At 47.0% G+C, this 13,198-nt stretch overlaps 2 protein-coding genes across 4 annotated transcripts in view; one reads left to right on the top strand and one right to left on the bottom strand.

The window, feature by feature from the left end:
* Positions 1-12,289, top strand: part of ift80 (intraflagellar transport 80 homolog (Chlamydomonas)) — a 27,519-nt gene extending 15,230 nt beyond the window's left edge. For all 3 annotated transcript variants that reach the window (XM_088380653.1, XM_088380651.1, XM_088380652.1), the window contains 12 exons: positions 4,742-4,921; positions 6,128-6,246; positions 6,584-6,658; positions 7,103-7,266; positions 7,340-7,404; positions 8,306-8,441; positions 8,512-8,659; positions 8,728-8,899; positions 9,803-9,892; positions 10,044-10,216; positions 10,277-10,400; positions 10,662-12,289. In XM_088380653.1, coding sequence (XP_088236779.1) covers positions 4,742-4,921; positions 6,128-6,246; positions 6,584-6,658; positions 7,103-7,266; positions 7,340-7,404; positions 8,306-8,441; positions 8,512-8,659; positions 8,728-8,899; positions 9,803-9,892; positions 10,044-10,216; positions 10,277-10,400; positions 10,662-10,772 — 1,557 coding nt within the window. In that variant the 3' untranslated portion in view covers positions 10,773-12,289. The remainder of the gene's footprint in view (positions 1-4,741; positions 4,922-6,127; positions 6,247-6,583; positions 6,659-7,102; positions 7,267-7,339; positions 7,405-8,305; positions 8,442-8,511; positions 8,660-8,727; positions 8,900-9,802; positions 9,893-10,043; positions 10,217-10,276; positions 10,401-10,661) is intronic.
* Positions 12,188-13,198, bottom strand: c15h3orf80 (chromosome 15 C3orf80 homolog). The gene has a single exon (XM_088380661.1). The coding sequence runs from the start codon at positions 13,003-13,005 to the stop codon at positions 12,316-12,318; it is 690 nt and encodes a 229-aa protein (XP_088236787.1). The 5' UTR covers positions 13,006-13,198; the 3' UTR covers positions 12,188-12,315.

The raw sequence follows: 13,198 nt of genomic DNA, 5'->3' as shown, positions 1-13,198 counted from the left end.
TTGACTTTGTGCACCCTCAATGTGAAATAGTGTCCTTTTTTTTTTTAATGATATGGAAATCAAAACGTGTTTAAAAATCCGATTAATCGACAAAAAAATTGACAAATATTCAAATAATCGTCCTTTGTTATTTATATTTCTTTTTAAGAGTGCTGTATTTCTTTGAATAACAAACGTTTTGGTGTTTTGCCCTGTGAAGTGTCGGAACAAATTTTTACTTTTGCAGAGTTGATTTGAGATACAAGCGCGGTCAGGAAACAAATTCAACTTGTAAGTCGAAGCATCCCTTTAGTCCCTCCCGACTTACATAATTACCCGATTAAACGATGAGTACTTTATCCCATCTTGACACTTTCTCGACATGGTTTTAAAGTTAGCTAAAGGGTCTAGTTAGTTTTTAACCCTTTGCGGTGTCCCGAACCATAACCAAATACCGAAATTGTGTGCGTGTGTGTGTTTGCGAGAGATTGTAAGCACATGTGTGCATAGCTGGTGCTAATAGAATTCTGCTGTCCAGCTCACAGCTGTGTCTTGCTGATGAGTCCCAGGAGGCCCCAGCATGTGTCTATGGTTACTATGTTGAGGCTTCAGCATGAAACCATGTGCAGATCATTACTCTCTCTCTCTCTCCCTCCCTCCTGCCCTCTCGCTTACTCACTCCCTTGTGCTTTCTCTCCTGCTCTATCTATTCTCTCACTTGCCCGGCCCCCCCCCCTTTTTTTTTTTCCCAACTTGTGCCACTCTGCAGTCACAAGAGTCCGGCCTATCTGCCGGACATTTGTAGGACTCCCCCCGCTTCGTCCTCCTCCACTTTGAAGACGTCGGTTCGTTGCTGATGTGTGCCACTGAAGATGGCAAGTGTACTCGGTGTACCGAATATTGAGTACTTGAACAGATGTAGAACTGTACTACCCCACGTGGCGTTATTTTCCTCCCCGACTCAAATTGAAAGTTTTTTTGGGGGGGAGAACAGACGTTGACAGAGCAGGTCATCCTTTTTAGTTTAAGATTGCTTACTTCAACTTTTAGGATCCAAGGCCAATGGTGAAATCCATTTTTTTTTTCTTGATTTGGTCCAGTAAATGATCTGTATTGTCTCATACAAGCTTGCTAATGCTAAGTTGACTCCTTTGCGGTGTCCAATTGCCCTTTTTTACCCAATGCTTACCAAATAAAATTAATACTCACGGTTCCCAATCAACACGTACGGGTCTAAGCAGTTCTGGACATAGTCCATAACGATTCTTATCTTTTGTAGCCGACCCCGTTTTGAGTTGCGGGGTCACCGCAAGCTGACATTTACAAGCCCCCGTCATCCCCACCCGAAAGATCGATGAAACCTTATCCAAAGCCACCTCAAAACAATTTTTAAATCGTCCCAACTCCTCCTCACGCTCGCACCTTACACAATCGGTTCGGTCTTAAAAAAAAAAAAAGAAGCTCTGGTGTCAGCGTTTTTCATACACACCGTCTGTTTATGGCCAGATACTTGTATATATGTCTAGTGTCTATTATACTCGCACATATGTGTTGTGTTTATTGTGTGCGAGGATTTACGCGCTGTACCTGCACTGCCAGGTCCTGTCCCGCAGGCAAACTCGAGCCAGCTGGCTTCGCTGAGCGTCGTCCAGCTGTTGTGATTTATGTAAGGCTGTTAACCCTCCACTAGTTTGGCTCCCAGTCGCGCAATACTCGGCTAACAAGTAACGGAGCTCGTCTTAGCGTGGATGCGCGTGAGTGTTGTGAGGAAGTTGTTTTTTTTACGTTGATATTTTAGATTAGGCAAAAGCTAGCTAATTAAAATCTGCGGGAAGAGTAGTCGGGAGGGGTTATTCTGGGGAAAGCGGAAATCTATCCACGGATTTTAGCTTGGCCTTGTCATCGTTGTGCCCTTTTCACCACTTTCTTAAATTCTCTTTGAATAATGCATGAATTTTTAGAGACACCTGAGATCCGTGTCATTCAAAATGTTTGTCCTTGGAGTTATTTATTGAGCAAAGATTTATAGACGGTTAAAACGATGCAAAAACGATCAAAGAAAAAACACCCGTTGCCTTGTTTACCAATGACTCCGGTCTAATAAAATGAATCAAGTCTGGCACTACTGGAGGCTAATTGCTTTGTAGTTTCTTCGAGCTTGAGTATTCAAAGCGGGGTTAGAAGGGCCGACCCATTAACACTAATAGCAGTTGAAAGTATTTTCTTGAGAGTGACAGGAGTGCCAGAGATGAAGGGCAACGTGAGAATCAGAGGTGGGGAGGTCTCTTGACCCTTTGTCCGATTAGCATTTTGTTGTGCATCAGTGCACGGCCGAGCGCTGAGTGGTCGCCGACAGACATATTTAATGTCTAAGACATAATGGGCCTGAATCAGCAGATCGCTCCACTGGGAGCTATTAGTGAAGACATGTGCCATTAACCCCTTCCTGGCCTCCGTTCCAGACCGGTCCATCCCCACCCCCATTAGCATGAACCACGCAAGCCGAAACTAAGAGCAACTAATTTAATTTTGTAGCAGAACTAATAACACAAAAACATCTTAGTATTATTATATAGGGCTGTTAAAGTAGTCTATTGATTATTGCATCGATTATTTGAATATTATATAAACATTGATTTTGCGTGATCAAATCTATAAGCATCATAATTTTGCCCGCTTGGGGTCACCATCATCATGTTCCCCTATCTATGACTTTGTGTGTTTATCGCTTTAAAAGGCGGGGCCGAGTCCTGGTGAGTGACGTGGGTGTCAGCAAATGAGGCGGAGATTGTTGTGGAATTATTTGAATGGTAATATAGAAGTATAATTAATTCAATTAAAATATTTTTTTCCCAGTTAATAACTGCATATGACAGACGCAAATATAAAGAAATAATAATTATAAACATGTCGGAGGTGACTGATGCTCTGTCAAATATGGTGAAGGAGGGAAGATGCTCAAGTCGCATCACCGCATTATTTTCTGTAACACTCCCGCATCCCAGAGGTTCATTTCTGCAGCTCAGCACTCCAGGCTTTCTCACCTACACGCAACTAACGTATGCGCGTCTGCGTCACATTAACACACATGCGTCAACACACACAGGATGTATGCGTGGGTGTTTTTTTTTTTTTTTTCCCCTCCCTCTGCTCACTGGAGCGATGGTCTCAAGCGTAGGATTACCAGACCTCGTCTTCTGCCGCGACACAAACACTTGCACGTGTATGTTTGTCCGCATGTATATACGTCGTCGACCTCTATGAGTTCGTTGTGAGTTTGAGGGATCCCCCCCTTCTCCCCCACTCCCACCCTGCTCTCTCCCCTCGGCTGGGCAACACGTCATGTCTGTCACCTTCCCTCTGGCCACAAAGCTGCCCATTATAGAAAGTCGAGGGGTTCGGTGACCAGCGAGAGGACTCCCCCTCCCAACCCCACTTGTCCTCTTCTTTCTGTCCATTTGTCCACACTCCCCCTATAGTTACATCTTAAAACTTTTCTATCCTTCACATATAGAGTCACGTATGCACATAAATATTGTCCGCACCTAAGACGACGCCCCCTCTTCTCTTTTCTACACGCAGCGATGCGCCAGCACACACTCAAATTTGTTGGCCGACTCTTGGGGGAGTAAAACGGCTCAATGTGTTAAAAGCATTAGGTAAGCGTGAATCCAGCAGCACTCCTTTTTGGCAGGTATCACATGTCCTGCTTCATTACAATCTGGTGGACGCATCCAGCTGCATCCATCAAGACATCCCCCTTCCCCTTTCCCCCATGGGTGCTTTAACACAGAGTGGGCCATCTCAAGACGTTAGCTGCAGAATAAATGACGTCCATCATTATCGTCGAAGCCTCCCCGAACACGACTTCGCTCGTGTTGTGAATGTCAAAAAAAAAAATGTGAATAAGAAAAATGGTCCCTGCTGCAATGAGTGAGCTGGGACGCAATTAAAAGGTGATTCCATTTAAGTGTAACAAACCGTCTCTTGTCCGCACTGCAGCGTCGTTCGTATTTTTACCGCCACTATTTTTGGTCTCAATATGACGTGGGAGGGAAGCCAGCTGAGGAACACGCCGAGCAGATCAAAGCAGCTAACCTGTAGCGACGTGCCGGAAATAAGGCCACACCTCGCCGTCAACACACTGAGGTTCTTTTCTCCACTCTTGGCCCCGCTGAGCTGCACTTGTCCGCCCACCGTTGCCAGAAAAGGGCTACGTTTTAGGCGAGTTGAAGGTTTCAAGGTTCCTCCTTGTGGGACAGGTGAGGCAACCCTGGCACAGCTCTCAGCTCCAAAATAAAGGCTGATTGTAGTCATGTTTCATTTTTGTTATTTAAAGGATGTGAGTATTTCGGATATGTGACACCTATATGGAGCTACTCTTCCCTTAGGCTTCACCACTAAATCAATTCCTATTTTAAAAAAAAAAACAATGTTTTGTTAGTCAGACCCCCGTTGGTGCTTTTCTCCGTGCACCCTGCACTCATGATAGATGAGGATAGCAGAGCGTATGTTTACGAGCACAACTGCTGGACTTGGCAGGGCCGAGCGCTCCTTCAATGTCTCGCAGTTCATCACGGCTCGCTGATTGACTGGCTGGGACTTGTTTCCAGCAGCGTTTACATTATGCGCACGGGGTATCTGCTCTCACTCCACCGCTCACCTCCTCCATAAACCTCCATTTGCTTCCAAGCGCTCCCAAAAGAAATTGCGGCCATCATCGTTAATGATGATATTCCTCCTCCCCCCCCTCTCCTGGCAGTGGTCCTACGCTTTGGAGAAACCCAACACGGGCAGCGTGTTCAGCCTGGCTTGGTCTGCTGACGGCACGCAGGTGGCCGGGGCCTGCGGGAACGGCCATGTCATCTTTGCCAATGTGGTGGAGCAGCACTGGGAGTGGAACAACTTTATGATCAGCCTCACCAAGAGGAAAACCATGCAGGTAGACACACACACACACACACACTCAACGGACACTTCGTTGACCGTGGCTGCCAAATGAAATGAGATTCAACACAACAGATGGATTAAAACTTCTACCGTGACTTTTTGAATAAACACAGATCTCAGCCAAGGTTGAACAAAAGTGACGAGCGCGGAATTGTTTTTTTTCTTCCATTTGTAGCCCGTCCTGCCTTTACGGAGGATGACGTAAGATTTTGATGCTCGTGTGGCGACATTGTTCTTTTAAATGTGAATGTAAAAGGGAAAAAAAGTTGGGGGGGTCTCTATAGGATCAGAATAATTATTGATGAATTTGATGACCGATTAATCGATGCACCTCCGATTAACTGTCTTTCTTGGCTTACAATTAAGCATTATCATCTCGATTAAGAATTTATTTTGGCTAGTTTTTGTCGGTCATGCCATTACAATGTGCCTGTATACTTCACGTGCTTCACTTGCATACATTTGCAAAAAAAAAAGACTTCTTGCAGCCATATATTATATTTAGCCCCTGCCCGTTCGCCAGGCAATGACAATGGCTACCCTGTCTCGCTGCCTCCCTTTACTCTACTATTTTGTACCGTTTAAAGTCAAGCTGACCACAAAGTAGCATTTACACCCATTTAACATGCCCAAGCGTCCATAGAAAAGGGATACACACCTCAAAAAAAAAAAAAAACAGGATCAGGCATCTTTACTGAGTGCAGTTTGCGTAAGCCAAACAAACGCGGGTCATCGGCCACTTTATTTTCAGCCTGCCAGGCACTTTTCTGTCTCCCTCCTCCGCCTTTCCTCCTCACGGGCCGCTTTAAACGTGCACATCTGCCAGTGGTTTGTGAATCAGCCGGCTAAATTTACCACCTTGCGGTCTAATGTTGTTGTTTTTTTAATTCTTGCTTGTGTTGCTTGTAAATTTGCCTTGCCGGAGGGGGCAGAAGAGGAAGATTTGTAAAGCTGTAAAAATAACTCCACCTTTCACCTGGCGCTGGAAAAAAGCCCTTTCATTCATTCAGAGCGGGCCGCGAGGGAAGTATTTATCTATCGGGGACGGGCGTGCGTACATTCCGAGCAGATAAAAATGTCTGACCGCATCTAGCCGACGTATGCTCGAATATATGATCTACTGCTTCCTGTGTATATAAATAAAACATGCGGAAATCTTTCATGTGCCATTCTATATGTTTTTTTTTTTTTTCCACAGGTAAGGAATGTGATGAACGACGCGGTGGACGTGTTGGAGTTCAGAGATCGAGTCATCAAAGCCTCGCTGGCTTTCGGGCACCTGGTGGTGGCCACATCCCTTCAGTGCTACATCTACAAGTGAGCACTTCACCCAGTCGGCGCATCCTCCATTCCCGCCGCCACCATTTGTCAAACCCATTTCCCGGCATATAACGTTACTCCACTTTGAGAGTTAACATAAGCCTCCTTATATGGACATCAATTCACACATGATGCGCTGCCAAAGCGAAACGCTGCTCCTCATCCTCAAAGCTGTTTCGCTTTAAAAGGAAATCAAAGATTTCCTATTTGTGTGCCATTGCACTTTCTATGCACTCACCTGCAATAAGGAAATATTCTGATAAATCTCCCTTTAGATAGGATCTCCTATTATATAATGTTCCCCCCGCATATTTGTGTGTTTTGTTTGTGCCAGCACACGCAACTGGAACACTCCCCTCATATTTGACCTGAAGGAGGGAACGGTCAGCCTCATTCTGCAAGCCGAGAGGTGAGCCGCATGCTTTATCCCGGCGAGCTGGCGGATCAGGAGAGTGGAAGACGGTCATAGGATCCACTCACCGCCTCTCCAAGGCTTCATTACACACATACGGGGACACACACATCCACGCGGGATAGCTTAGTCAAAGTACATCATGTAATAAGTCTGATAGTGTAAGTGCTTGGGAAAATCTGATTATTATGGAGTAGCTCTTGTGCAGCACTCCAGCGCAAGTGTCCCTGACACTCATCAGACCGCTAAATTAGATTACTTGTCATTCCGTAATCACGGCCGAGCCTCCGACGTCACGCCGAATAAGTCGCTGTTTTTAATGCGCATAAAAATCCTTCACCTAACGACCATCTGGTTTTATTCGATGAATAGCCGCACCGCACCCATATAAAAGTCGACTCACTATGTTTGTCTTTCTCCTTCCCCTCGCTGCCACTCAAGACATGCTCTCCTGGTGGACGGGGCAGGCTTGTATATTTTCTCCTACGAGGGCCGACTCATCTCCTCGCCTAAATTTCCTGGTATGAGAGCTGACGTGCTCAACGCTCAGTGCGTCTCGCTCAGTAACGACACCATCGCCATCCGTGACAAGAGTGATGAAAAAGGTGAGAAGGTTCACTGTCGTAAATATGATTGCACTCTATTCATTTTTTTATTTTTGTTTTTAATTCTCACTAGTCATCCTTCTCTTTGACGCCTTGACCGGCAAACCTCTCGGTGACGGGAAGTCTCTGACTCATAAGGTAAGCAAATCCATCAGTGGGAGGGACTTCTGATTCCTGGGATTATTTTTAGGATTATAAACAGAAGAGAAAAACAATCCCCCGGTGCACAATATAAATAAATACACGTCGCCAGATTTGTTATATATATGCTGAATTGAGTGCACAAGAATAATAGTCTTGAATTTCAGTTTTGAAAAAAAAAAAAAAGAAATAATTCACACATATTCAACCACGGGTGGCCTAATGTAATTTTCTCATCCAGACCTTGTGGACATTTTCATCACACTCAGTCCACTATCTCGCCATCTTCTATTTTGCTTACCAACGCAACCATGCGTATCCCAAGCCGACCGTGAACGAGCTTATTTTCCGGCGGGAGTGGCACAAACTAAAATAGTCTGTCTGGCCAACTCGTAGATGGTGCCTATATGGTTTGTCAATTTTTAGATTTTACGGCTCCTTCAAGCCTCGTGTTGTGAATCCATAAATGCTTACTACAGCAGAAGTCACCCGCTTGAGAGATCCTGTACAGGAAAAAACAAAGAAAAATTCTTCAGCTGTACAAGTGATTACATTAAGAACTTTCTCTGCTGCCTCTTGTTCATTTTGATGTCATAAATCAAACCGTCACATTTTATTTCCTACACAAGGGTGGGATGGGTTCATTGTTTGGGGGGGGAGGAAACAAGTAAAGCACAAATAAGCGTGGCGTTGTCTTCCGGAGATGAAACCGGCTGGCTGAGCATCTCAAACACAAGCGTGCATGCATTGACTCTTAAAGAAGTTCACGCACATTCTTCTCGGATGTGTGCGTGTGACTCAAACACAGGCGCACGCCTGCCGGGTCACAGTGCAAACGTATGTCTTGCTTCTGTCACTCAACCCCCCCCCCCTTTTTTTTTTTTATCTCCGCATGCAGCTGGAAGTGGTGGAGATAGCTCTGGACCAATGCGGTCCATCCACCGAAAGGAAAATCGCTTTGATCGACAAGAACCGCGACCTTTACCTCACTTCTGTGCGCTACCTCGGACGCGAGCCCAAAATCTGCAAAATCGGTAAACAGATCCGAGCTGGAAACATCGTTTGACGCTTTCGACTGTCAAAGTTGTCGTACGGGCGTCGTAGGTAGCATGATCCACAGCATGGCCTGGAACAACACGGCAAACGTCCTGTGCGGCGTCCAAGACAACCAGTTCACCGTTTGGTACTACCCCAATGCTGTCTTCATCGACAAGGAGCTGCTTCCCAAAACACTTTACACAAAAGATGGCAGGTAACACTCTGACGGTGATTATCTTTTTTTTGTGTGTGTGTGTTGACACATCTCCTCCCACTTCCAAGCGAGTTCAGCCACGCGCCGCACATTCTCAGCTACGTGGACACCAAAGTGCGCTTGCGCCAACGCGACGGCTCCTTGCTTTACACCAGCGTGCCTCCATACGCCGGGCTCCTACACGAATTCAGCAGCTCGGCACGCTGGGAGGACGCCCTGCGCCTCTGCCGCTTTGCCAAGGTAAGACATCAGACGTCCTTATTTCTCTCGAGGTGGCTGGAGCGCCGTCGGGCTTTCCCGTGTCACGCTCAATCGGGTGTTTGAACTGAAAAGGTAGCCGACAGGTTTATTGCCCCGGAGCAGCAGGCTTTAATTAGCCTTCAATTAGCCCGGTGACACCGTTTTTCTGCGTTGAGGCCCCGTGGAGCTCACTCGAAACCGAACCCCCGAATGCACGTATGGACTCTTCAAGGGTTGAGACTTTTTTATTTATTTTTTTATTTTGTTTTTGCTTAAGCAGTGACACGATAACCACTCGTGTCTCGTAGCAAGAGCTGAGCCGGGGACAAAGAGGATAAAGAGAGCTTTTTAAAAGCCTTCCCCGCAGCTGTACTTCTGGTAAGAGTTTGGTGGCACAGCGGTTTTTCCCGGAATCCCATTTGTCGCGAAGGATTGATGCAAAGCGTGTTTGGATGCGCGCAAGCACGCACACACACACAGTGACACACAATCTCATCTGCGATTGGTTTGATTTGCCCGAGCGATGACGGTGTTGTTTTCCGGCCGGCGGTTTGTCGTTCGAGCCGTTTGTCGTGGTAATAGACGGTGATTAAAGGGAGGAATCCACAGCGGTGACTTTGGCCAGCTGATGGGCTCCGTTTTTAATGAGACGAAAGCGGTGACACATTTGTTTACGTTCGTAAGCGTTGCGTGAAGAGAACGTCTGTTTGTTTGACGTGGGTTTCACCAAAATGGCAGTCAGACTTTCTGGAATGAGAGAAACACAAAGCACTTACACACATCTGTCATGTCAACGCGTGTAATACAGTGGAACCGACTCATGCTGGGGTTTCTCTCGGTCTGCTTGATCCGATGCCACAAAGTTCCAAAACGAAGTCTCGTCGCACTTCCTTTTGTATGCAGGAAGAGTCTTTGTGGGCTTGTCTGGCTGCCATGGCGATAGCCAACAGAGAGCTGACCACAGCCGAGATGGCCTACGCTGCCATTAGAGAGGTAAGAGCATCCATTAATGGATCCGTCCGCTTTTTTTTTTTTTCTCGCGACTCTGGAATGAACATGTGGCGGGCGAGCTTCACGGCGAGGTTTTTCCTGGTTGTTTCCTTCCACGCGCATCATCTCCCCCCCCCGTCCTCTCGCTTCCCAGTTACCACGAGTGCATTACATCAACTTCATCAAACAGCAGCCGTCCAAGGAGTCATCTTTGGCTCACCTGCTGCTGTTCAGCGGGCAGGTCCAGGAGGCCGAGGCCACTCTCTTGCAAGCGGGGCTCATCTACCAAGCCATCCAAGTCAACGTTGATCTCTTCAACTGGGAGAGGTGAGCAGCTGTTTGGATGTGTGTGTTGGTTCAATTTCAGCCTTGTTGGTGTGTTTCCAGAGCACTTGAGTTGGCAGTCAAGCACAAAACCCACGTAGACACCGTGCTGGCCTATCGGGAGAAGTTCCTGCAGACATTTGGCAGGAAGGAGACCAATAAGAGGTTCCTGCAATACGCTAAAGGGGTAAGCGGAAACAGCCTCGCTGTATTTGCTGCTTCACATTAATTGATTCGGGCAGCAATCACATGCAGTTTAACAATTGGGCCGAGGGGGGGGGGTCTAACAGTCTCCCGTTGTTTACAAGCTTTTCACTCACGGTTTACACGTTCAATCTGATACAAACACTGCGGCCTTAATCAGTTCCATACTGGCAATAGAGCTCAGGAAATTAGCCTTCTCTTGATGTTTCTCCCTGGCTTCTCTGACTGGCTGTCTTTCTCCCAGGTTGAAGTGGATTGGGAAAAAATCCAAGCCAAGATTGAGATGGAGTTGTCCAAAGAGAGAGAGAAAGCTGCAAACGCCTCCGTCAGGAGCAGCTTGGCCCAGCGGCGTTAATGTCAAGCGAAATCTTCTGATTCCCTCCTAGGCTCGGGCTGTCCAGTAAAAACAAAAAAACGATTCTTTCTGAATGATACACCTAATGCAAGATGGATGAAAGACCAGCCACAGTTTGAGAAAAAACAAACTCTTGAGGTATTTAGGGATTTTTGGTCCCCAAAGTGGATAATAATTGTCCAGTCTTAGGTTTTATTGGACTCATAATACGGCCTTAGCCACACGGGAACACACGACGGACATTTGCACCTTTCCGCGTAGTCGTGACATTTCCGCAGCAAAATGCACCATGGTGGCCTTCCTCTCATCATTTCAGACTCATCGTTGATCTTAAATCTTGTTTTGTGATGTGTTTATAGGACATGATAGATATTTTTACAGGTTATAGTCAAGAAGAAAATTTCTTTAAAAAAAATCATTGAACAAAACGGGTGTCCCTTTTTATTTTTTTATCTTAATAACAATAATTAAAACTGGAAGCAGCAATCAGAAAATACATTCCGGACAAATATTTTTCAATGCCAAGTTCTGCCGTACACTTTTTGTATTTATGTTCTTGTGCCTCGCTCCATATTTGACATTTATTTGTGGAAAATGAAGACTCAACCCTGCCCCAGTGCTGCCATGGGAAGATGTCAGTTTTATATGACCCTCTGTTAAAATTTCATGTAAGCTACTTGAGAACGCTCATGTCGTCTCACATGTTAGAAAGTCACTCAGCGTTCACACCTCTTAAGCCTCGTAAAATGACCACTTTCTCTTGGGCCGTGGTGCTGGTGGTGGTGGGGGGGGTTACTCCCCCTCTCATCTGGCCCTTAAGTGGGTTCTAAACATGGATTTGTGCTTCTAAGTGCTAACCCCATCCACCCACAGATTTCTCTCTGGCGGAGCAAGGCCATCAGTCATGGTCGGCCAGTGTTGGATTACATGAGCCACCGCCATCACGCTCCGCTTTGCACACTTTTGAAAAAGAAACCGGACTGGCCTCTAATTGTGAAATGCTCTAAAGGAGAAAACCTTTTTTTTTTTTTTACACTCACTTAAAGTAAATGGCATTCTGCTTATTTAATCCACGTAAGCAGGACATAAATCACAGCGCTGTGATGTATGCGGTGTCAAGAGTAGTTTTGGGATTGTTGCAAAAAGGTCACCTCATATTTCATTAGGCAGCAATGCTTGCAGAATGAATGATGGTTCTTGCTCGCCCACTTCCTCCCCTCCTCTTTCTTCCTGGATAAGACACAGGAGACTTTGAAGTATTCATGATAGTAGATGGCAGTTTTAAGCGAAATTGAAGTTGATTGATTACTGCAAATTTGATATCATTTTGTAAACATCCACAATTAACGCTTTAAACTTGCTTGTCTCAAAAGAAAGAGCATCATTTTTATCTTTATTTTACATAACCCAGGTGCTCGTTTGCATACAAAAGGCAATTGTTGTCTCTCTTTTTATTGTCAACATTCGGTGTTAAAATTGCACTTGAGAGTAAAATTCAAATAAAAATAATAACAGGATATTGTCTTAATGCACGTGGTTTCCGTCAGACAGAGTTCCGAGATGTCCTTTGGCTGGGCTGCTGCCCTCCCGACCCCTCCAGAACATCCAGTCTGTGCTCTTCAGCCTCCGGCCCGGCCGCCCTTCCTCTGCCCGGACCGCTCGTCTCGATTTCGGCCAACAAGTTGTCGTCGGAGCGGTCCCGATGCATCTCCTGCATGCTCTCCTCGTACGTGGGCAAATATTTGACCTCGTCGTAGGCTGGCAAGTTGGGCGAGGCGAAGTCCACCGGGTTGCACTCTGGGTAGCGGTCCAGCAGGGAGTCTTGGGAGGCGGACGCGTGGCCGTGGAAGAACGAGGGCTCCTCCCCGCGGTCCTGGTGCGGGTGGCGGCGCGGTCTCGGGCACACAATCCGCTGGATGAAGTAGCCCATGGCGAAGAGCAGCAACAGGATAAGGATGCCCGACAACTTCCGCGTGAACCAGCCCACGTTGTCGAAGAAGATGTGCATCGGGAGCTTACAGCAACGAACCATTGAGCCTCCGACTCCTCCTCCACCTCCGCCGCCGCCACCTCCGGCGCCGCTGCCGTTCCCGGCGACGATCGGCGTGCAGCACTGTTGGCCATCGGCGCACTGAACCTCCCCGCAGCTCCGCAGGGCTTGACACACGGAGAGAAGGCACGCCGAGAAAAGGGTGCCGGTGCACCCGCCGCCTCCGCCGCTCAGACGGGGCATCGTTGCCGGATGTAGTGTTCTTTTGTGGACCCCCGCCCTTGGTAAGCGTGTGGCTTGGACGGCAGGTGTTCCGCTCCGCGCTGTGTTGCGATCCAAATCTCACTGCAGCGAGGCGCGGGACAGCAGGTGCACCCACCCTCCTCCTTCCTCTCCACCATACTCCTCCTCCCCGGAAGACCTCTGTGATTGGAGT

The sequence above is a fragment of the Syngnathus floridae genome, chromosome 7 (assembly GCF_059516105.1).
Source record: "Syngnathus floridae isolate MCC-2025c chromosome 7, RoL_Sflo_1.0, whole genome shotgun sequence".
Classification (NCBI taxonomy): domain Eukaryota; kingdom Metazoa; phylum Chordata; class Actinopteri; order Syngnathiformes; family Syngnathidae; genus Syngnathus; species Syngnathus floridae.
The sequence above is the reverse complement of the archived record's forward strand: the minus strand, read 5'-3'. Positions and strand labels throughout refer to the sequence as shown.